General features: G+C 38.2%; 1 protein-coding gene across 1 annotated transcript; it reads left to right on the top strand.

Annotated features, from left to right (window-relative positions):
* Positions 1 to 25,181, top strand: LOC130910956 (uncharacterized). Its single transcript, XM_057828628.1, has 6 exons — positions 1 to 122; positions 324 to 434; positions 518 to 752; positions 12,100 to 12,212; positions 17,899 to 18,012; positions 24,249 to 25,181. Exons 1-6 carry the CDS (start codon positions 71 to 73, stop codon positions 24,458 to 24,460), a joined length of 837 nt encoding a protein of 278 aa, XP_057684611.1. The 5' UTR covers positions 1 to 70; the 3' UTR covers positions 24,461 to 25,181.
* Positions 25,182 to 25,887: the final 706 nt, after the last annotated feature.

The raw sequence follows: 25,887 nt of genomic DNA, 5'->3' as shown, positions 1-25,887 counted from the left end.
CTCCACATCCGTTAGGTGACATACCAGCTTTTTTGGAAGGATTCTAACGTGAACCAAGAAGACAGCCAATATGGGCAGGATCCTTGTCGGAATCATCTCGGCGGTTGCGTGCTTGGTGCTTGGTAAGGAGCAAATTTCCTGAAAATAAGAATATTATATGTTATATTTGAAAGACTGCTTAAAAGAACTGATGCTTTTTTCCCCCCCTACTATTTTAGTACTACTTTTTTGTACAGAATCATTCCATGTTTTTTAATAATCATTTAGCAAACTTGTAAGAATGAATGCAGAATAATAATATCATGTGATGTTGTTTTTTCCAGTCGAATCGCTCACTTGCAATCAGTGCTCCTTTGGTTTGGTCGGCTTATGTCTGTCATCCTCCACTGTGGAGTGTGCGACCAACACCTCCCAGTGCTTTACAGGAAAAGCAAGTAGGTCTCCTATTTTATTATATATATATATTTTGCCTCCATCTCAGCATCACTTAGGAATAAATTTGTTCTCTCCCCGATAGCTTTCCCCTCCGTCTCCACCTCGGTGGGCTTCAACACCCAGGGATGCATCGAGGAGTCCGCCTGCAACAAGACCACCAACAGCAGCCTGATAGGCGTGCCGTTCGAGACCGAAGTCACCTGCTGCTCCACGGACCAATGCAACCCGGTCCAGCTGAGCGGGGCCTCGGCCACCAAGACGACACTCGCCACCGCCGTCGGCGTCGCCCTCACGGCGTTGGCTTGGGGAAGCCTGCTGTGATGCGAGAACTAGCACAAACCATAAAAAATCCTTGGACATTTTATGCTTACACACACTTAAAAATACAGTATGTAGACCTACTGTACACTGTAGAAGTGGACTAATGGAATGTTTGAAGAAACATTGAGAGTCTAAACCTTCCACTGTGCTTTCATTTTGTTTTTATTTATCCTTTGTACTAACCTTTCGGAAACCTTCATGTGAAAATAAATCGGAGTTCATATTTTAAGGCTTGACTCTTTACCTGCCATTGACAATAATAGATCATGTTAAACTGGGAGGTCTGGCTGTGAATGTTTTTTTAAAAAAAATGCTTTTTTAGTACAGCTTAGTTGTTCAACCCTCTCTCAGTCTAAATGGGTTAGGCGTCGTCTAGTGCCGACAATGGCAGCCGGGAGTGGCCCGGGAGTCATTGAAAGACCAGCCCACTTCATGGACGGTGTTGAAAGCCAGTCAGCTAGCAACACTGAGAGGTCCACTACTAATATTCACTAATTTGGCCAGAACTTGGTTTAGTATTGGTCCACTTAAATGGACCCAGGGGTGTGTAGTTTTTTTTGCTCCAAGATCTACGTTTTAATTCAGAAAAAAAATAAATGAAATTTTTTTTCATTAATATTATCATTTGTATTTATTTATTTGTTTATTTATTAAAAAAAAATTCATTAATATTATAATTTTTATTTATTTTTTGATTAAAAACTAGGAGACAATCTCCCACGAGCCTAAGAGTTTGACTTTTGTGGCGGGGGGGGGGGCAAAAATGTTGATGACCCCAAAATGCATTGTCAGCAATAAAACTAAATTACACAATATAAGGTGCTTAGGTGCTAGTCACATGATCCGTTTGAAAAATAATTTTGACCTATTATAAAAATATCTTTTTTTGTTCATTTCTTTCTTTTTTTTTGGTTTGTTTTATTGTCTTTACAACTTTTATTTAGGCGACGTAAATTTTGGTTTAGGGTTAGTAATTAATTAATTTTTAAGCTGTAATTAACTCGATTAAAAATTTTAATCGTTTGACAGCCCTAATATATATATATATATATATATATATATATATATATATATATATATATATATATATATATGTATATATTAATTAAATTGTTTTCTAATTGTATTTAGCGTTACAAACATAATATGTTACACTCATCCAGAGTCTTTTGTTTAGGCTTATGGTAGGGTCATCAAATTTATCCCATTAATTAATTTTTTTTTTAAAAATCACATTAAAACATTTACCGCAATTAACGCATGCGCTGCACGACCCACTCACGCATTGTCGCGTTCAATCTGTAATGGCGCCGTTTTACCTATATATAAAGCTAAAAAGAAGCGTATAATGAGTAGAGTGAATCTTGGCAGCCTTTGGAGCCATTATTTTATTGGCTAAAACCTTACAATCCCTCTCCCTATGATTAGAAATATCGTGGGAAGCAATGTGGGGCAGAATGGTAGTATTTGATCTTAACACCCTATGTTGTTTCCCAACGCAGAGAAGATATATCAATTGGTACCACTACGCACAGTCATGGTTGCACTTCCCATCATGCATTTGGGCAGAAGTTAAATGGCTACAGTATCATTTACTGAAAGCTCAACAAATACACTAGATGGCAATATTTAGTCACAATATACAAAGTCACATTTCTCCTTTAAGAATTACAAGTCTTTCTATCCGTGGATCCCTCTCACAGAAAGAATGTTAATAATGTAAATGCCATCTTTAGGATTTATTGTCATAATAATATATACATATAATGCATATATTCGTCCGAGTTTTATTTATTTTTTTCTGAATGCATTGCCAAAATGTATATGATCGGGAAAAATTATCGGGAATGATTGGAATTGAATCGGGAGCAAAAAAAAGCAATCGGAACGGGAAATATCGGGATCGGCAGATACTCAAACTAAAACGATCAGATCGGGAGCAAAAAAAAAAAAAACAACAACCCTAGTTTCAATATATTTTATGTTATTTTTAATAAACAAAAAATCTACCTAATCACTTTTTTCTGTCTCCCCAACACCAGGGGGAGCTGCAGCACCCTTTCGCATCCCACTTCCTGCACCAGTGGCAGCTATTACCCAGAATTTTGGCACAGCGTGCACTGAATGTTTCATCACAGATGGGTGTGCTGGATTAGAGGAGAATAAAGGCAAGGCTCCGCGTTCACATTTTCATGTTAGCGTGAGTAATTAACATTGGTATGATATTTTTTTAGTACTTGCTGATACCGGTGCCAGTATTTCAGTGCAGTATCGAGCACCTTCCAATAGAGATATGGTTTAAATCTATATAAAACTTTCCATTAGTAAAAAACATTCTCTCTTATAGAAAACATCAGATATGGCTTCATTTTAGTTCCTTTTGTTTTTATACTATTAGGTTTATTAAAATCGCACTTTCAGAGGTGGAATGTAATGACGTAAAATACTTAGTTACTGTACCTAAAGTGTCTGTGACACGAAAAAGTATGTTTGACGCGGTATTTTATGCTCTTGAATGAAATGGACCGCTTAGATGTGTGTGGAAGCGATCGCGATATTTATTTCGTTTTTTGAATCCCGCGCCATGAAAATTAGTGACTTCCGGCAACGGTCTCGAGTTGAGAAAGAGGGCGCTGTGACGTGTACGTGTGACGGGTACACGCAGGTCCGCGTGTGTGAGGCGGTGCGGGGAAAACCTTCCCTGATCACAACACACGGTTGATCACAACATACTACTCAGCAGATTGGAACAGTGGGTAGGGCTTACTGACAATATTCTTCAGTGGTTCACATCCTATTTACATGGTAGGGATTTCTTTGTGTCAATCGGAAACTATCAGTCAGAACGAACCAAATTCACGTGTGGAGTCCCTCAAGGGTCAATTCTTGGACCACTCTTATTTAACATCTATATGCTTCCGTTAGCTCAGATAATGGAACAGTATGACATCTCCTATCACGCCTATGCAGATGACACACAACTGTACATTTCTGTGTCCCCACATGATTATAGTCCCTCAGTCTCCCTGAGTAAATGCATTCATCAAATCAATGAATGGATGTGCCAGAATTTTCTCCAGTTAAATGTGGAGAAGACAGAGGTGATCATTTTTGGGCCAAAAAAGGAAAGGTCAAAGATAAGCAGCCAACTTAGCACAATGTCACTTACAGCTACAAATCAAGTCAGAAACCTCGGCGTAATTATTGACTCAGACCTAAAATTTGATAGCCATCTAAAGTCCGTCACTAAATCAGCTTATTACCACCTAAAAAATATAACCAGAATTAAGGGGCTTCTGACACAACAAGACATGGAAAAACTTATGCATGCATTCATTTTCAGCAGATTGGACTATTGCAACGGTATATTTACAGGTCTTGATAAAAAAATCAGTCAGGAAGCTGCAGCTAGTACAGAATGCTGCAGCCAGTGTCCTCACAAATACAAGGAAGCTGGACCACATTAGACCGGTTTTGAAATCGCTACACTGGCTTCCAGTGAGTCAAAGGATAGACTATAAAATACTACTGCTCATCTACAAAACACTTAATGGCCTTGGACCAAAATACATGCTTGACCTGTTAGATTCCTATGAGACATCTAGACCCCTAAGGTCGTCTGGAACCGGTCTTCTGGATGTTCCAAGAACAAGAACCAAGCAGGGTGAGGCAGCATTTAATTACTATGCTCCTCACCTCTGGAACAAGTTACCCGAACCTCTGAAGTATGCTCAAACTGTTAGCTCTTTTAAATCAGGGCTAAAAACGCTTTTGTTTAGCACTGCATATCCATAACTGGCTATATATTTCAATCTACCTGCTTTCTATTCCTCTTGGGCTTATCTCCATTGCTGATTTCAATTATTATTAGGAGTAGTAGTTTTTGTTTTATTTTTTATTTTTGTTTTATTTGTATTTATTTATTTTTATTCTGTGATTAAGTGCGATCTTTTGTCTTGGTTTTTACGTTGTATTGATTTAAATGTGATTTTTATGATCTTCATGTGATGTAAAGCACTTTGAATTGCCTCGTGTTGAATTGTGCTATATAAATAAATTTGCCTTGCCTTGCCTTGATCCTGGCTGCTTGCTCCTGAGATGCAGCAAATTTCCAAAGTTTAAAAAAAATAATTTTTTTTTATGTGAGGGGTGTGACTTGTTGGTCCAGCTTTTCAGGCTTTTCAGTGCATCAACAAATCTCCGACTCTTTCAAATGACAAATTTTGATAAACAACCAGCAATTCTTGGGATCTGTTCTGTAAATGGATTTATGCGTATTATTATTTTATTTTATAATTTAATGTCCATAACTATGCACATCCCTTTAAGAGACGCTGGGACTGGAGAGCTGTGAGGTAGTAGGAACCGAGGGGGAGACAGGCGAGAATCAAAAGTGAGCGGTCGAATGTTTGTTTTCTTTTTGTTGCAATAATAAAGTGGAGAAAGCCATCAATGACTCCTCTCCTTCTCCAAGTATCTAATTGTATTGTAATGTATTGCAATAGCCCCATTTCGGGGCGATTACATTTTTTTCTTACGTTTTTATATTATTATTTTCTATACACGAGCCGCTACTCCTCCGCATTGAGAGGAGCCAGCTGAGGTGACTCGGGCATCTGGTTCGGAGGCCTCCTGGACGCCTCCCCGGAGAGGTGTTCCGGGCATGTCCCACCGGCGGGAGGCCCCAGGGACGATCCAGAACACGCTGGACTGGGAACGCCTTGGGATCCCGCTGGAGGAGCTGGTTGAAGTGGTTGGGGAGAGGGAAGTCTGAGCTTCCATGTTAAAGCTACTGCCCCCGTGACTTGACCCCGGAGCAAGCGGAAGATGATGGATGGATGGTTGGATGGTACAAGGGGTTAAGACTAAGGTGAACATGCGGCGTTTGGCCTTTTGGTTAAGTTGTCAGGGTCTCGCCGGCACGGGTCGTTGGAGTTGTGCCAGCGCGGGTCCGGCGGGTTGGCTGGGGTGATGCCGGCAATCTGGCTAAAAGGTCAGATTCCTTCAATTTGCTCGCAAATTTTGATAGGAGTCAGATCAGGGTTTCGTGATGGCAACTCCAAACATTGACTTTGTTATCCTCAAGTCACTTTTTAACCATTTTACAGTACGCCTCAAGGAATGGTTCTTAACCTGAGTTCGATCGAACCACAGGGGTTCAGTGAATGAGTCTTAGGCTGCGTTCAAACTGCTCTCATATCTGATTCCAATGCGATTCGTCCTGATTTTTGGGGCTGACAGCTCATATTATTTTTGGCAAAGGTCCAAATTCATATCCGGGCGTGTTCAGACTGGGCCACATTATTGAAACACCAGATAGGTTACTGTGGCAACGAAGGCGTCATCCAGCATAGAGTGACGTCACGGATAGACAAAACCCATCTGAGCTGTTCAGACTGAGAAGCATTGTGTCCATATCTGATATGAAACTACCTCCCGTATGTACTTTCAAACCAAAATCTGATTTGTGTGCTTTGTGACTGTTCAGACTACAAAAGGGCCATCCAGTTTCAATCTGGATGGGCGAAAAATCAGATTTTGGCTGCCAACAAGTCCTCAGGGGTTCATTGAAGGTTAAGACACACAGGGCCCTATTTTTGTACAGTGACTAAATTTAGGCAAAGTGACGTTTTAGACCAGAATTTGGACCAAATTTAAAAGCTTCTTTTATATGTTTTTTGATGGGAGAAGAAACTGGTTTTCTCAATAATAAATACAGTATTGTTTCAATATGTTTTATTTGTTATGATCACAGATGGGTGTGCTTGACGAAAGGAGACAAAAGGCAAGGCTCCCCGTTCACATTTTTATGTTAGCGTCAGTAATTAACATTGGTGTGATATTTTTTTAGTACATGCTGTTACCGGTGCCAGCATTTCAGTGCAGTATCGAGCACCTTCCAATACTGATATTGGTAAAAATCTATATTTAACTTACCATTATTAGTGAAAAAACAAAACAAATCTTATACAACCCTTAGCAAAAAGTATGGAATCACCAGTCTCGGACGAGAACTCACTCAAGACATTTTATCCTGTAGAACAAACTCAGATAAAAAGCTTGAAAAAAATAATGAATTAGTGTAAAAGTGAAACTCCTTGGCATTCAGAAATGGATAAAAACATTGTGGTGGTAAGGAAATGTTACTTTTATAGAGCAAGTGCAGGGAAATATATATGGAATCACTCCATTCTGATGAAAAAATATGGAATCATGAGAAACAAACAAAGAAATAACAATCAAAACACATCTCTAGTATTTCGTAGCACCACCTCTGGCCTTTTTGACCGTTTACAGTCTCTAAGGCATGGACTTGATGAGTATTTTTCATCAATTTGCTGCCAACTCTCTTTTATTGCAGTTGCCAGATCATCATTGCAGGTTGGAACCTTGCTGTTGTTGAAATTCGCCTCCCCCGACAAGCCGCACGAAAACAGCGACAGCTGAACAAAGTGCCGCTCTGCCGATGCTGCCTCCGCGCGCGCCAACCGGGAAGGCGGAACTTCGCGCGTTCATCTCGGATGTTAACCCTTTGTACTGACTCCATGTTCCAAAAGTTTGAAAAAGTTATTCGTCGACAATGGTCAAAAACAAGGCAAAAACAAACGACGGAGGGACGATTCTGGATCCAAAACAAGGCTACATGTTTCCGAGCAGCAAAATCTGTGTTATTTCAGTGTCCAGTGTTTTTAAGTCTGTGGTGTGGTGGGCCAGCCGAAGGTGTGTCCGGGCGTTGCTTTGGGATCATCTCTCTCTGGCCGGTTTCGGGCTGTTTAGGTTCGTGCGTCGATGGGACGTGGTTGCCACAGCGACCGACGTTGGTCTTGATGTCCCAGGCGCCTGCTATCAACTTTCTTATCCGGGCTGGCTCTACTTGTTTTAGGACAAAGCGCTTTGCTCTTGGAGTTTGCTGGGAGAACTGATTGCAAGAGTTGGTGCGTCAATCTTGCTCGTGACGCACACGTCGGGCCTCTGTGATAAGATGGCGTTGTGTATCTATTCTCTTTCTTTAAACTATAGTGTGCTATTTATTTTACATTAGGGGTGTTAGAGTAGTGCAGTCCTACAGTGAATATGAGAAATGATACCATTCCCTGATTGATTATATTACGTGTGTTTGAGTAATGCAAACAGTTAGACAGTGCCTACGAGAAACGGTACCATTTTTCCTTTTCCCCCTCAGGAGCCCCGGTAAGGTGATTAACTTTACTGTGTCAAGGCCACTGAGTGAAGTCTGCCTAAACTATAGTTAAATGAATGTGTTAGACTAATGCAAACAATTATATGGTGTGTGCGAGAACGGTACCTTTTCCCTTCACTGTGGACCATTTTTTAAAGATTTCCACCACAGGTTTTCAATAGGGTTGAGATCTGGGCTATTTCCAGGCCATACCATTAACTGGATGAGTCTTTCTCCAGGGAATGCTTTAACAGTTTTAGCTTGGCCAAATCAGATCAGGGCATGTTCAGTCTGAGCCACATTATTGGAACACATGACAGATTACTGTGGCAACGACGGCGTCACCCAGCATAGAGTGACGTCACGGACAATCAAATCTAAGGTTGTTCCGATCATGTTTTTTTGCCCCCGATCCGATCGTTTTAGTTTGAGTATCTGCCGATCCCGATATTTCCCGATCCGATTGCTTTTTTTTGCTCCCGATTCAATTCCAATCATTCCTGATAATTTTTCCCAATCATATACATTTAGGCAATGCATTAAGAAAAAAATGAAACAAAATGCAAAATGAACAGGAAAGGCAGGATGAGACGAGAGTAGGACAAAACCGGTGTTCTGCCAAAATTTCTTACACTGGCAAAATGTAGTACAAGAGTCAAAATTTGACACGCAAGAAACTTGAATTTCTTAAAAGATAAACGTTAGTATGAGTTAAAATAATTTGATATTGAAACTAGGGTTGTTCCGATCATGTTTGTTTGCTCCTGATCCGATCGTTTTAGTTTGAGTATCTGCCGATCCCGATATTTCCCGATCCGATTGCTTTTTTTTGCTCCCGATTCAATTCCAATCATTCCTGATAATTTTTCCTGATCATATACATTTTGGCAATGCATTAAGAAAAAAATGAATAAAACTCGGACGAATATATACATTCAACATACAGTACATAAGTACTTCATTAGTTTATTATGACAATAAATCCTCAAGATGGCATTTACATTATTAACATTCTTTCTATGAGAGGGATCCACGGATAGAAAGACTTGTAATTCTTAAAGGACAAATGTGACTTTGTATATTGTGACTAAATATTGCCATCTAGTGTATTTGTTGAGCTTTCAATAAATGATACTGTAGCCATGCCCAAATGCATGATGGGAAGTGGAACCATGACTGTGCGTAGTGCTACCAATTATATTAAATTATTAAATAGGGTGTTAAGAAAAAGATCAATGACTACCTTGCTTCCCCACATTGCTTCCCATGATATTTCTAATCGTAGGGAGAGGGATTGTAAGGCTTAAGGCAATTAAAAAAAAGGCTCCAAAGACTTCCAAAATGCACTTTACTCATTTTACTCTGCCTTTTAGCTCTCTATATAGGTAGAACGGCGCCATTACAGATTGAGCGCGACAATGCGTGAGTGGGTCGTGCAGCGCATGCATTAACTGCGTTAAATATTTTAACGTGATACATTTTAAAAAAATATTAATTACCGCCATTATCGGGATAAATTTGATAACCCTACCTTAAGCCAAAACTAAAGACTCTGGATGAGTGTAACATATTATGTCTGTAACGTTAAATACAATTAGAAAATGATTTTATTAAAAAAAAATATATATATATATATTAAATGGTGTTATACTTATATAGCCCTTTTCCACCTTTCAAGGCGCTCAAAGCGCTTTACACTATCTCGCCATTCACCTACTGGCGACGCAGCACCAGGAGCAATGTGGGGTTCAGTATTTTGCTCAAGGACACTTAGACGAGTTCATCAGGGCAAAGAATCGAACCCACAACCTCTGGGTTTGGGTACAACTACTCTACCACTGAGCCACACGACGCCACTTAAAAAAAGGCATGTCCGATATTTTTTTGCCGATTCCGATACTTTGAAAATGACGTGATCGGACCCGATCCGATCGATCAGGACATCTCTAATCAAAACCCATCTGAGGTGTTCAGACTGAGAAGCATCGTGTCCATATCTGATATGAAACCACCTCCAGTATGTAGTTTCAAACCAAAATCTGATTTGTGTGCTTTGTGACCGTTCAGACTACAAAAGGGTCATCCAGTTTCAATCTGGATGGGCTAAAAATCCGATTTTGGCTGCCAACAAGGCCTAAGGGGTTCACTGAAGGCTAAGACACACAGGGCCCTATTTTTGTACGGTGACTACATTTAGGCAAAGTGACGTTTTAGACCAGAATTTGGACTGAATTTAAAAGCTTCTTTCAAATGTTTTCTGATGGGAGAAGAAACTGGTTATCTCAGTGGTTTCATTCTCAATCGGTATGAGGAAGTGGAACAAACCTTCAGGTGATGTTTGATGATGCTTCAGGCATAAAGATAAGAACTAAACATTAAAACACATTAAAAAGAACTTTGAACAGGAATTTACTTAGACATTAGCTTACTAGCTTAGACATATCGCTTTTGAATTTGAGAGAGAGAGAGAAAAAGAAATTCTTATGTAATTCTAAAAAGTTTGAGGAAGGCACACATGATCCATTTCCATTGAGTTTTATCTTCCTGCATTCTGATGACCCTAAAATCTCCATTTAATGTTTCTTCTTTATGATGCGTTTTTGTTTTTTTTAGTCCCCAGGTTACGGCATACTTGACCGGAGTCTCGTCACCCTTTTTTTTTTTTTTTTTTTTTTTTTAAGTGACTTTTTCTTCAATTAGAAATATATATTTTGATTGAAGCAACTTTTTATTTGATTGAAGCAACTTTTTTTTTTGATTGAAAAATAAAGACAAATCTACCTCCAAATCAATTGGCTCTAGTTTTTGAGGGCCAAAGTGTTAAAATCCAAGCAATTTAGACCAAAATGGGCATTCATTGAAATGGAAATGGTTAAGACTAGGTTAAAAAAAAAAGGTCTAGCCTTTCAGACTGTAATGGTGTAGGTAGGAGCTCGGATATAGTATCCTGTTTTCAATCAATTTCAATAAAAATCCTGGTGTTTTGGATGTTAATGTAGACACATGTCATTTCTATCTCATGTCAAATGTACACTGCAAAAACACACCTCCTTAGCTAATTAAATTCCCTTGTTTTCAGTGTAAGTGCAACTAAGTGCCAACTATCTGCCAGTTCAAGTCAATTTTACCCAGATTTCTTAAAAAAAAAAAAAAAAAAAAAAAAAAAAAAAAAATAGCTAGCTGAAAATAAGCTTATTTTAAGCTAAAAATTTGTATATTTACTCTTAAAAAAGTTTGTCAGAAATGTTCTCTATTCAAGAATAGATATTGATTAAAACATAAATTGGAAGCATTTTTTTTTTTTTATACACGATTTTGGTGAAAAATGACCAACTTTTAGATGTATGAGCTTAATAAGAACAAATAGTAATATTTACTTAAATTATGTGGAATAATCTGATGCATTCATCTGTTACCGTAATTTTCGGACTATAAGGCGCACCTGACTATAATCCACCACCCACCAAAACCCACTGTTTTTTGGGGAACTCTTTCAGTCCCATTGGGCGATAATAGACATCTAGTCTTATGGCTCATGAAAAATTAAAACTCTTTGAAAGAGTTTATGACTATTAGACGTTCGTTCATTCGCTGCCACCCTCTCACTTCAAATGGATTGGACGTCGAGCGCAGTCAACGGCAGCCAATGAGCGAACAAAGTAAATGCAAAAATATCCTCCACTACTACCAAGTCATATATTTGTATTCAAACTTCAACATTGAGTATCGTGAATTGTCTTTACTTCCTTTTGACCGCTATACAATGAATTTTGTGCACTTCTGAGTTAGCATCTCTCCTTTTTAAAACCATCGCTGTCACTGTTATCATTTCGCTAGCTAGCCGCTACAGCAATGTTGCCACTAGAGGTTGGTGTTAACCAACCAGCGCTAAAATATTTTATTTTCCAATCCATATCACCACAGCAAGTACGATTTAGCCACTTTTATCTCCCGAATTTGTCGATAGGTAACTGATAAGTCGATTAGCACTCTAAAAAGAAAGCAAACAATCAAAATGAAAGAAACATGACAAGTGTGAGTTATTTTGAATCTTTTGTTTGTGCCACTTCCTTGTGCCAGGTTAAGAAACCTGAAGGGTGACATATTTCGCCCTGATGTGGATTGTTCATTGGTTGGCTCACCTTATCACCTTTGTATTTAAGTTCTCCATTAGCCCGAAGCTATGACATTGTAGTGTCTGTCAACGGAGATCTGAGGATTACGATGAACAACATTTGGAAAACGGTCATTCTTCTGGCTACTATTGTAGCAGCTGGTAAGTTGACAGTAGCTCATTTAGAATCATCTGCCGTGTAAATTACTGTATATAAAAATATGATTAGCATATTTGATAGTAGCTTAGTTTAGTTTTTTTAGTTACACTACGACTAACAACACTATTTGTTTTTTAGTTACACTACTTGCACTTCTACTACTACTACTACTACTACTAATGTAGATATTAGAATTTGAGGTTAGGGCAGCAGGTATCGATAAATTAAGTAATCGACTCATCTATGAATTAGTGCCTCCTCCGTCTGAATTGAAACATTCAGTTTTATGAAAAAAAAAAAAATAAATAAAAAATAGTATATTAGTATATTTTATATACTATGTGGAATTTTTTTTTTATTACTCAACAGGTTACAGGTTACTCAACAGGCTTTATTCTTCCAGAAAAATATCAATAAAAACGCAAAAAAACCCAACAACAAACCAAAAACGAATAAAGCAATGACAAAAAAAATTTAATACAATAAAACCCATGGAAATGTAGTCCAGTCAATACACACATACAGCAGGCTATGTGCAGTGCTTAATTTGTAAATCATAAAGTGCCGGAGTGCAAAGTTCATATGACAGTGCAGGGATGATTAGATGGGCACAGGTCCAGGAACATACGCAGAAAATGGTGCTGAAAACAACACGCAAATGCTGTGGGACTTAAAAGCCTCAATTTCAGATAATATCCATGGTATAAATATTATGACACCAATTTACAATTATTACTACTACTACTATTAATGTAGATATTAGTAATGAGATTAGGGCAGCAGCTATCGATAAATTAAGTAATCGACTCATCTATTAATTAGTATCTCCTCCATTTGGATAGAAACATTGTTTTATGAAAAAAAAAAAAAAAAAATATATATATATATATATATATTACCATATATTATATTTTATATACTATATGGATTTTTTTCATTACTCAACAGGTTACAGGTTACTCAACAGGCTTTTCTCTTCCAGAAAAAAAATCAATAAAAACGCAAAAAAAAACAACACACACACACAAAACCCGAATAAAAAACAATGATTAAAAAAAAAAAAAAAATACAATGCAAACCCATGGAAATGTAGTCCAGTCAATACACACATACAGTAGGCTATGTGTAGTGCTTAATTTGTAAATCATAAAGTGCTGGAACGCAAAGTACATATGACGGCGCAAGGATGATAAGACGGGCACAGGTCCAGGAACATACGCAGAAAATGGTGCCGAAAACAACACGCAAATGCCCACTTGCCATGCTGTGGGACTTACAAGCCTCTATTTCAGATAATATCCATGTTATACATGTTATGACAACACTTTACAATTATTTAAGCTACACACAGCACAGCACGGGCAATTGATCACATAACCACAGGTGGGACGTACAGTACAATCAGCAATTACTTTCTCAACAGGTCTAACTTGTAAAACATGTTTATTGTAATCTCAGATTTTTTTATAACACAAACCCATTCTTTTGCTAGTTCAATCCCCCCGTCGTCTCTGGCCCCAAAGTTCCCACCGCCTTACAAATTGTGCAGCCCAAACCCGAACTCCCCATAAGGATACTGGCCTGTTGCTCCAGCTTTTGGTGGTCCACCTGACCAGCTGCTGCCACGGTAGCAGCCTCCTGCGCCGGCTTGGCTTGCTGTCTGTGAACCTCCTGCTGCACTCAGTCCTGCCCGAGACAGTAAATTCAAGGGTTAGGGTTTAGGGTTAGGGTTAGGCTAACCCTAACCCTAAACCTTTTTGGCATGTTTAAATACTGTTTGATCCTAGCTGCTTGCTCCCCAGAAACCGCAACTTTCCAAAGATTTTTTTATGTCAGGGGCGTGATTTGTTGGTCCAGCTTTTCAGTGCATCAACAAATCTCAGACTCCTTCAAATGACGTTAAATTTTTACAAACAACAATTCTTGGGATTCGTTCTGTAAATTAATTTATGCATATTATTATTTTATACATTTAAAAAAAAACGTTTTTATATTATTATTATTTTCTATACACAAGAGGTGCCAGATCTGCCCAAATAAGTCCCAGAACACAAGGAGGCCAAAGTCAAGAGGTGCCGGATCTATTTCCGGCAGAATCCGGCACAAAATAACCCCTGGCTATGTTCCAACTAAACAACAAAAATATCTCTTAGAACTACTCCTTATTGTAGTCTGTAACTGCCTGATCTCTTGCCAAACCGTCAATCCAGTAGATGACGGAAATGCCACATGATACAAGGTGTAAACTGCCAACAAAAAACAAGAAGAACTACTCCTTCTCTCCCTACTAGTAGGAGCCACGTCAACTCAGGGATTGTCTTCAAATTGGTCCCGTGAAAAATAATGAAACCCAGACATTTTCATGAATTTATAAAACCCGGCCGGACACTACGGAGAGGACGTGAAAAGTGGACTTGTCCGGGCAAAAGAAGACGTTTTGTCATCCGATGTAAAACAAAGGCTTGCTAAGATTTCACTTTCAAAAGAGCATTAAATGCGAATACAAAATAATATTCCCGAGTGTTTTTTCAAACTACGCAGAGTTACACTTTCATTTCACAAGAGCAATAAAGGCCTTTAAAACTAAATTAACTAATTAAAACTAATAACTAACTAAACTAAACTAACTAAAAACTAATTAATTAAAGAATGTGGGGGGAAAAAAACTGAAAATCACATTGTTTGATTTTTAAAGAATTTACTTCCAAATTAGAGTGAAAAATAAGTATTTGGTCACCTACAAACAAGCAAGATTTCTGGCTGCCAAAGACGTCTAACTTCTTCTAACGAGGCTTCACTCGTTACCTGTATTAATTGCACCTGTTTTTTTAACTCATTATCGGTATAAACGACACCTGTCCACAACCTCAGTCAGTCACATTCCAAACTCCACTATGGCCAAGACCAAAGAGCTGTCGAAGGACACCAGAGACAAAATTGTAGACCTGTACCAGGCTGGGAAGACTGAATCTGCAATAGGTAAAACACTTTATGTAAAGAAATCAACTGTTGGAGCAATTATTAGAAAATGGAAGACATACAAGACCAATGATAACCTCCCTCGATCTGGGGCTCCATGCAAGATCTCACCCCGTGGCGTCAAAATGATAACAAGAACGGGGAGCAAAAATCCCAGAACCACACCTAGTGAATGACCGACAGAGAGCTGGGACCACAGTAACAAAGGCTACTATCAGTAACACAATGCGCCGCCAGGGACTCGAATCCTGCACTGCCAGATGTGTCCCCCTGCTGAAACCAGTACACGTCCAGTTGCCTGGCACGGCCAGACTGTTCTCCCTGTGTTTTTCAAAACACTGAGAGAATAGTCTGGGACCCAGCCCATTAACGGCCTCTCGAGCAAGTACAAAATCAATCGACGAATCCGATTAGTTTATTTGCGTGACGTATTCTTAACGAGCAACGTCACTCTTCCGCGTCGGAAGTCGTCTCCACAACAACACAGATGGCGAACAGGAGAGCCGAGAATATGTTCCAATCCACGGTAAAATCAGTTTTAAATGACCAAAAACACATCGACACAAGTCATTGATAACAGTCTATCTCGCGCTAGCCATGTTGAATAAACTCCGCTCTCCTCGTATGTTTACTTCCGCGCGCAAGTCCCTCGTCCCGCCCGTCGCTGATTGGTCCACTCCGCTGTCTGTTTGCTGTAGCTTGCTCCGCCCTGGAATTTTTATCCGCTTAATGGTGGCCAGACTCAATAGCTGGAACAGCGGTGAGTCTGGAGTACCAGGCTACACGTCCAGGCCCGTCTGCAGTTCGCTAGAGAGCATTTGGATGATCCAGAAGAGGACTGGGAGAATGTATTATGGTCAGATGAAACCAAAATAGAACTTTTTGGTAGATACACAGGTTCTCCTGTTTGGAAGAGAAAGAATACTGAATTGCATCTGAAGAACACCATACCCGCTGTGAAGCATGGGGGTGGAAACATCATGCTTTGGGGCTGTTTTTCTGCAAAGGGACCAGGACGACTGATCTGTGTAAAGGAAAGAATGAATGGGGCCATGTATCCAGAGATTTTGAGTGAAAATCCCCTTCCATCAGCAAGGGCATTGAAGATGAGACGTGGCCGGGTCTTTCAGCATGACTATGATCCCAAACACAAAGCCAGGGCAACAAAGGAGTGGCTTCGTAAGAAGGTCCTGGAGTGGCATAGCCAGTCTCCAGATCTCAACCCCATAGAAAATCTGTGGAGTGAGTTGAAAGTCTGTGTTGCCCAACAACAGCCCCAAAACATCACTGCTCTAGAGGAGATCTGCATGGAGGAATGGGCCAAAATACCAGCAACAGTGTGTGAAAAGAAGAGTTACAGAAAACGTTTGGACTCCGTTGTTGCCAACAAAGGGTACATAACAAAGTATTGAGATGAACTTTAGGTATTGACCAAATACTTATTCTCCACCATGATTTGCAAATAAATTCTTTAAAAATCAAACAATGTGATTTTCTGTTTTTTTTTCTTCCACATTCTATTTCTCATGGTTGAGGTTTACCCATGTTGACAATTACAGGCCTCTCTAATATTTTCAAGTGGGAGAACTTGCACAATTAGTGGTTGACTAAATACTTATTTGCAGACCGAAGGAGATTATCAGTGGTCTTGTATGTCTTGCATTTTCTAATAATTGCTTCCCCAGTTGATTTCTTTACACCAAGCGTTTTACCTACGGCAGATTCATTCTTCCCAGCCTGGTGCAGGTCTACAATTTTGTCTCTGGTGTCCTTCGACAGCTCTTTGGTCTTGGCCATAGTGGATTTTGGAGTATGACTGACTGAGGTTGTGGACAGGTGTCTTTTATACCGATAATGAGTTAAAACAGGTGCCATTAATACAGGTAACAATTGGAGCCTCGTTAGAAGAAGTTAGACCTCTTTGACAGCCAGAAATCTTGCTTGTTTGTAGGTGACCAAATACTTCTTTTCCACGCTAATTTGGAAATAAATTATTTAAAAATCAAACAATGTGACTTTTTCCCCCCCCACATTCTGTCTCTCATGGTTGATGTTTACCCATGTTGACAATTACAGGCCTCTCTAATCTTTTCAAGTAGGAGAACTTGCACAATTGGTGGTTGACTAAATACTTATTTGCCCCACTGTATGTTTAGGTTGTTTGTGGTTTTTGTTTTTTTGCTATACGCCATATCCGTTAAAATCCGGGTACAAAATTCGGCCATAGTATTGAATGACATGCTGGACAACTAATGCACTGTCCGCAAACTAATGGCAGTAGCATTATTCTTTTTTTATGTTTCTATGAATGTACTTGTGAACAATTTGCTCACTGTGAATTTGAAACGACGATAAGAGAAAAATGGAAAAAGCTCTCTGAATGTGTGATGTTCGTAGGACTGGCAGCGAGCAACTCATTCCAATCCTCCACGTTCCTCTACAATCCTCCATAAATTCTTTAAAAATCAAACAATGTGATTTTCTGTTTTTTTTTTTTCTCAACATTCTATTTCTCTTGGTTGAGGTTTACCCATGGTGACAATTACAGGCCTCTCTAATATTTTCAAGTTGGAGAAGTTGCACAATTAGAGGTTGACTAAATACTTATTTGCCCCACTGTACATGTTTATTTATTCCTGTTGCTTTTTATATCGTCGTGTGTGGCCATTTTGGTGTCTTGACATTCTTTCTCTTTTTCTCATTTAACAGCACACTGCCTAACATGCCGCCGATGTGTCGTGGGATTATTTGATCTTTGCCTTTTTGGCAGCGACGAAATCACATGTAACAATGCCACCCAAAGCTGCTTTCATGGAAGTGCACGTAAGAGATGCTCACTTACAATTAAATTGTTGATATAGATATACAAGATGTGATACCTAACATGCCATGTGAAGTTCTCTGATGTTTTATTTTTGACAAACTTTCCATTGACTTTATCAGTATTAACATAAAACCAGTTGAACTTCTAACTATAGAGGTGTCTCCTCCTTTACTATAATCCAACCGCAACTGGTCATTCATTTTGAACGCAGATGACGCATTCCATTGCCGCAGGCTTTTATTGAGGAACATTTCCGTGAAAACAGGAATGTTACAGTTGATTCTCAGTGCGAAACTCGATTATTGAAGGGAACCGCAGATAGAAAGACTTGTAGTTTTTAAAAGATAAATGATATAAAAATAAGTTTAACTAGTAGCTCGACATTGTTGTTGACGTCACAGAGCGGTGACGTCACGGGACTACGCTGCCTGGCTTCCAGGCCTAGCGACATAAACATGTAATCTGTTCAGCCCTTTCAATTTGAACCCAAGAATAACATTAATGAGCAGGACAGCACTGTCGATATTCCACAAAACGAGCAGCAAAAGGAAAATGAACAGGAAAGACAGGATGAGACGAGACTAGAGTGGGACAAAACCGGTGTTCTGCCAAAATTTCTTACACTGGCAAAATGTACTACAAGAGTCAAATTTGACACGCAAGAAACTTGTATTTCTTAAAAGATAAACGTTAGCATGAGTTAAAATAATTTGATATTGAAACTAGGGTTGTTCCGATCATGTTTTTTTGCTCCTGATCCGATCATTTTAGTTTGAGTATCTGCCAATCCCGATATATCCCGATCCGATTGCTTTTTTTTGCTCCCGATTCAATTCCAATCATTCCCGATAATTTTTCCCGATCATATACATTTTGGCAATGCATTAAGAAAAAAAATGAATAAAACTCGGACGAATATATACATTCAACATACAGTACATAAGTACTGTATTTGTTTATTATGACAATAAATGCTCAAGTTGGCATTTACATTATTAACATTCTTTCTGTGAGAGGGATCCACGGATAGAAAGACTTGTGACTTTGTATATTGTGACTAAATATTGCCATCTAGTGTATTTGTTGAGCTTTTAGTAAATTATACTGGAGCCATGCCCAAATGCATGATGGGAAGTGGAACCATGACTGTGCCTAGTGCAATTGATATATCTTCTCTGCATTGGGAAATAATATAAGGTGTTAAGAAAAAAGATCAATTGCTACCTTGCTTCCTCGAATTGCTTCCCATGATATTTCTAATCGTAGGGAGAGGGATTGTAAGGCTTTAGCCAATTAAAAAAAGGCTCCAAAGACTGCCAAAATTCACTCTTTTACGCTGCCTTTTATCTCTCTATATAGGTAAAACGGCGCCATTACAGATTGAGCGCGACAATGCGATAGTGGGTCGTGCAACGCATGCATTAATTGCGTTAAATATTTTAACGTGATACATTTTTAAAATAAATTAACTACCGCCGTTATCGGGATAAATTTGATAACCCTACCTTAAGCCTAACTAAAGACTCTGGATGAGTGTAACATATTATGTCTGTAACGTTAAATACAATTACAAAATGATTTAATAAAAAAAAAAAAAAATAATAATAAAATAAAAAAAGGCATGGCCGATATTTTATTGCCGATTCCGATACTTTGAAAATGACGTGATCGGGATGCCGATCGATCGGGACATCTCTAATTGAAACCCCTGTTGTCGTTATCGTTTTTATACAATTTGTAAAATGAGTTTAACTAGTAAGTCGCCATTGTTGTTGACGTTGCAGGGCAGCGACGTCACTGAACTACGCTCCCGGGCGTCCATAAAAGACATAAACTCCTGGGCTTCCAGAGTATGACATGAAGGACATAAACATGTCTTCTGTTCAACCTTTTCAATTTGAACATCAACGAGCATGACAGCACAGTTCATATTTCACAAAACGAGCAGCAAAAGCAAAATGAACAGGAAAGACGGGATGAGACGAGACGAGAGTAGGACAAAACCGGCAAAATGTACTACAAGAGTCAAATTTGACACACAAGAAACTTTGTATTTCTTAAAAGATAAACGTTATTATGAGTTTAAAAAATTTGATATTGAAACCCCTGTTGTCGTTTTCGTTTTTATACAATTTGTAAAACTAGTTTAACTAGTTAGTCGCCATTGTTGTTGACGTCGCAGGGCGGCGACGTCACTGGACTACGCTCCCGGGCTTCCAGAGTATGACATAAACGACATAAACATGTCTTCTGTTTAACCCTTTCAATTTGAACATCAATGAGCATGACAGCACAGTCGATATTTCACAAAACGAGCAGCAAAAGGAAAATGAACAGGAAAGACGGGATGAGACAAGAGTAGGACAAAACTGGTGTTCTGCCAAAATGTGCTACACAGGCGAAATGTCTACAAGAGTCAAATTTGACATGCAAGAAACTTGTAGTTCTTAAAAGATAAACGTTATTATGAGCTAAAATAATTTGATATTGAAACCCCTGTTGTCGTTTTCGTTTTTATACAATTTGTAAAATGAATTTAACTAGTATGTCGCCATTGTTGTTGACGTCGCAGGGCGGTGACGTTACATGGTTTCACTGCCGGGCTTCCAGAGTATGACATAAACGACATAAACATGTCTTCTGTTCAACTCTTTCAATTTGAACATCAATGAGCATGACAGCGCAGTCGATATTTCACAAATCGAGCAGCAAAAGCAAAATGAACAGGAAAGACGGGATGAGACGAGAGTAGGACAAAACCGGTGCTCTGCCAAAATGTGCTACACAGGCGAAATTTACTACAAGAATCAAATCTGACATGCAAGAAACTTGTATTTCTTAAAAGATAAACGTTATTATGAGCTAAAATAATTTGATTATTGAAACCCGTCTCGTTGTTTCGTTTTTATACAATTTGTAAAATTAGTTTAACTAGTAGGTCGCCATTGTTGTTGACGTCGCAGGGCGGCGACGTCACAGGACTCCGCTCCCGGGCTTCCAGAGTATGACATAAAGGACATAAACATGTCTTCTGTTCAACCTTTTCAATTTGAACATCAATAAGCATGACAGCACAGTCGATATTTCACAAAACGAGCAGCAAAAGCAAAATGAACAGGAAAGACGGGATGAGACGAGACGAGAGTAGGACAAAAGTGGTGTTCTGCCAAAATGTATTACACTAGCGAAACGTCCTACAAGAGGCGAATTTGACATTCAAAGTACTACCATGCGCTTTAAGCTTGTTTTGTTTTGATGTATACAGACAATATACCAAAGATGCCATAAGAAAATACTTATACGTGGTAATATCAAATAACGATGGTTTAAATACGCTACGTAATTAATCAGGTCGACAATCTGCTTTAAAGCTACCACAAGAAACCACAATCACAAAGTATGAGAGGCAAAACACATGCAAAAAGTATTTTAAGGTAATAAAAAGTTAATAGAAGACTCAATAAAACAAATACTAAGTACTAGCCATTTTTAACCGCATATGTTGGACGTCTCGCCGCATAAAAATCCAAAGCAAGCAACGAAAGGATCGAGAATACAAACTGTCAAATGGCAGCAAGTCAATATCTTGGCAACCTCCTCAGGATCGGTTTAAAGACGCTGACCTCCTGACCTCTCCTGCTGACCGAGTGGAATCACAGACAATGAGCTTTTTTCGTTGAAAATTCTTGTGAGGAAATGCTTAAATCAATGCATTCTTTATAGATATGGACGTAAAATATTCTCGGTTCTTTGTTAAAAGCAAAAAAAATCCCTGCAGTTAGCATTTATTTGACGTAAATATGTCGAAGTACGATGCTAGTCGGTCAGTCAATGTGGCGGCCGCCATATGTAAACAGAGCTTTTCCGGTGAAAATTATTGTGAATAAATGCTTAAATCCCTGAAATCTTTCTAGATATGGATGTAAAACAGTCTCGATTCTTGGTTAAAAGCAAAAAAAAAAAAAAGTGCAGTTACCATTTATTTCAGATAAATATGTTGAAGTACAATGTTAGTCTGTTAGTAAATGCAGCTAGTGGCCGTCTCATGTAGACAGCGCTTTTCTGGTGAAAATTCTTGTGAATAAATGCTTAAATCCCTGAATTCCTCATAGATATGGACGTAAAACATTTTTGGTTCTTGGTTAAAAGCAAAAAAACCCAACTTGCCGTTAGCATTTATTTTACGTAAATATGTAAGTACGATGCTAGTCTGTTAGTCAATATGGCGGCCGCCTTTTGTAAAAAGAGCTTTTGCTGTGAAAATTCTTGTTAATAGATGCTTAAATCCTTAAATCTTTGTAGATATGGACATAAAACTGTCTTGATTCTTGGTTAAAAGCAAAAAAAAAAAAAAAAAAGTGCTAAATATGTCGAAGTACGATGCTAGTCTGTTAGTAAATGTAGCTAGCGGCCACTTCAAGTAAACAGAGCTTTTCCGGTGGAAATTCTTGTGAATAAATGCTTAAATCCCTGAATTCCTCATAGATATGGACGTAAAACATTTTTGGTTCTTGGTTAAAAGCAAAAAAAAACAAAAAACAAACAAACCTGCAGTTAGCATTTATTTTACGTAAATATGTCGAATTACGATGCTAGTCGGTGAGTCAATGTGGCGGCCGCCATATGTAAACAGAGCGTTTCCGGTGAAAATTCTTGTGAATAAATGCATAAATCTCCAAATTCTCTATAGATATGGACGTAAAACAGTCTTGATTCTCGGTGAAAAATAAAAAACAAAACAAAAAAACCCCCGTGCAGTTAGCATTTATTTTACGTAAATATGTCAAAGTACAATGCTAGTCTGTTAGTAAATGTAGCTAGCGGGCGTCTTTTGTAAACAGAGCTTTTCCGGTGAAAATTCTTGTGAATAGATGCTTCAATCCCTGAATTCTTTATAGATATGGAAATAAAACAGTCTCCATTCTTGGTTAAAAGTAGAAAAAAAAAAATGTGCAGTTAGTATTTACTTTACGTAAATATGTCGAAGTACGACGCTGGTCTGCTAGTGAATGTAGCTAGCGGCCGCCTCATGTAAACAGAGCTTTTCCGGAGAAAATTCTTGTGAATAATTGCTTAAATCCCCAAATTCTCCATAGATGTAGACATAATACAGTCTCATTTCTTGGTTAAAAAAAATCATGCAGTTAGCATTTATTTTACGTAAATATGTCAAAGTACGATGCTAATCTGTTAGTCAATGTGGCGGCCGCCTTATGTGAACAGAGCGTTTCCGGTGAAAATGCTTGTGAATAAATGCTTAAATCCCTGAAATCTTTCTAGATATGGACGTAAGACAGTCTCGGTTCTTGGTTAAAGGCAAAAAAAATGTGCAGTTAGCATTTATCTTACGTAAATATGTCAAAGTACGATGCTAGTCTGTCAGTCAATGTAGCGGCCGCCATATGTAAACAGAGCGTTTCCGGTGAAAATGCTTGTGAATAAATGCTTAAATCCCTGAAATCTTTCTAGATATGGACGTAAGACAGTCTCGGTTCTTGTTTAAAAGCAAAAAAAAAAAAAAAAAAAAAAAAACTTGCAGTTAGGCAAAAAGGCAAAAAAAAAAAAAAAGTGCAGTTAGCAGTTATTTTACATAAATATGTCTAACTACGATGCTAGTCTGTTAGTCAATGTGACAGCCGACTTATCTAGACAGAGCTTTCCTGGTGAAAATTCTTGTGAATAAATGCTTAAATCCCCAAATTCTCTATAGATATAGACATAAAACAGTCTGTATTCTTGGTTAAAAGCAAAAAAGAACGTGCAGTTAGCATTTATTTTACGTAAATATCTCAAAGTGCAATGCTAGTCTGTTAGTGAATGTAGCTAGCGGCCGCCTGATGTAAACAAAGCTTTTCCGGTGACAACTCTTGTGAATAAATGCTTAAATCCCTGAATTCTTTATAGATATGAACGTAAAACAGTCTCGATTCTTTGTTAAAAGCAAAAAAAAAACATGCAGTTAGCATTTATTTTAGGTAAATATGTCGAAGTACGATGCTAGTCTGTCAGTCAATGTGGCGGCAGCTTTCCAACAAAGAGCTTTATACGTTAAAAATTCTTGTGAAAAAACGTAATAATTACCTTGAATCCTCGAACAAATCACTCCTGAGACTATCCTTCTTGTTTGTATGTGGTACAGCTTTCATACTTTTTGCAAATGTCGCTGCAAAGAAAGGAAGCATTTTAATAAAATAATTATTGCCATTGAATTCATTTTCCTGTATGCTTATTTCAGAATTCAATGCTACGGCATCGGTCAGCCTACAAGTCCGCGGCTGCCTGGACACGGACCTTTGTGGGGATGTGCTGACTGGCTCGCTCTTCGGAATCGGTTACACCGCCTCTTTTGAGTGCTGTAACACCGATCTGTGTAACAGTGCCACGTCTTTCCAATTCTCCCTCATGATGGCTGTCTGCGCCGCCATTTTTTCCCTTCAGGCCATGTAGGGCAAAGCAGCTATTCCCTGTTTGCACTTTTGGACTGCAATTAGGGTCAATTCAGAAATGGAGGACATTTGGGCTTCAAAATTCCTGAAAAATTAGCTTTCACCTTTCAGATTTTTTCTGTAACAATAATAGGTGTCTAAGGCAGTATTTGAGTTTTTAATAAACACTTTTCTGTCCACGCTTTTGTTCCTTGCCTGCCTATTCGCCACGAACACTGACATTCTATAGTACTGTTAGCTAGCTGTTTAATGCAGCGTTTTTCAACTTTTTCTGAGTCACGGCACGTTTTTACATTGATTAAATCTCACAGCACACCACAAACTAAAAATCATAGGCGGAGTTTGACTTTTGGGGCAGGGGGGGCACAATATGCTGATGACCCCAAAACGCAGTGTCAGCAATAAAATTAACTTACAAAAATATTTATAATAATAAGTTGACAATGAGCGTTTTTTTGTTTCCCATCATCCTTGAGGGGAATTCTAAATCAGGCTGCTGAGGCAATACTTTTCGCCAAGATCATCATGCATTGATTATGGTATACCCGCCGGTGTCGTGCTAATGTAGTTACCCTAGTCAAAAATAGTTTCCCCTGGGCAGAGCCATATGGAGGTAGATTTGTGTCTTTAATATCCAATCAAAAAAAAGTTGCTTCAGTCAAAATAAAGTTGCTTCAATCAAAAAATATATTTTCAATCAAAAAAAAGTTGCTTCAATTAAAAAAAAAAGTGTTTGAATGCAAAAATAAAATTGGAACTCCAAAAAAAAAAAAAAAAAAAAAAAATGCATGTGAAAGCTATTTTTCATTGATTTTTAAAATTTTTTTTTATTGGAGTCAAATTTTATTTTTGATTGAAGCAACTTTTTGATTGAAGTAATGTTGATTTGTGTTTGGGCCACATTTTGGAGTTTTTGTCTTTATTATTCAATCAAAAAATAAGTTGCTTCAAAAAAATATACACATTTTCAAAAAGAAAAATCACATAAATCAAAAAACGAGAAATTTCAATCATAGAAAACATTTTCGAATGTGAAAAAATATTTGACATTGAAAAATTTGTATTGGAACACTTAATTTTTCATTTAAAAAGTTTTCTTTGATTGAAGCAATTATTGTGTTTGGGCCATATTATGGGTAGGACATTTGTGTCTAAATCATTCAATCCCAAAAATGTTGCTTCAATCAAAAAAAAAAAAAAAAAAAAAAATTCAATCAAAGAAAAAATCATTTGAAAAATAAAATTGCCCTCCGCTATTTTTTTTTTCTTTTCTGAAAATTATATGCAAAGCAAATGACCGTCTAACGTGCTAGTCACATGAGCTGTTCGAAAAATAATTTTGACCCATTATAAAAATATATTTTTTTGTCCATTTCATTCATTTTTGTTGCAGTTTTATTGCTTAACATCAGGAAAGACAATTTCATG

Source organism: Corythoichthys intestinalis, chromosome 22, assembly GCF_030265065.1.
Source record: "Corythoichthys intestinalis isolate RoL2023-P3 chromosome 22, ASM3026506v1, whole genome shotgun sequence".
Taxonomy (NCBI): Eukaryota; Metazoa; Chordata; class Actinopteri; order Syngnathiformes; family Syngnathidae; genus Corythoichthys; species Corythoichthys intestinalis.
The sequence above is the reverse complement of the archived record's forward strand: the minus strand, read 5'-3'. Positions and strand labels throughout refer to the sequence as shown.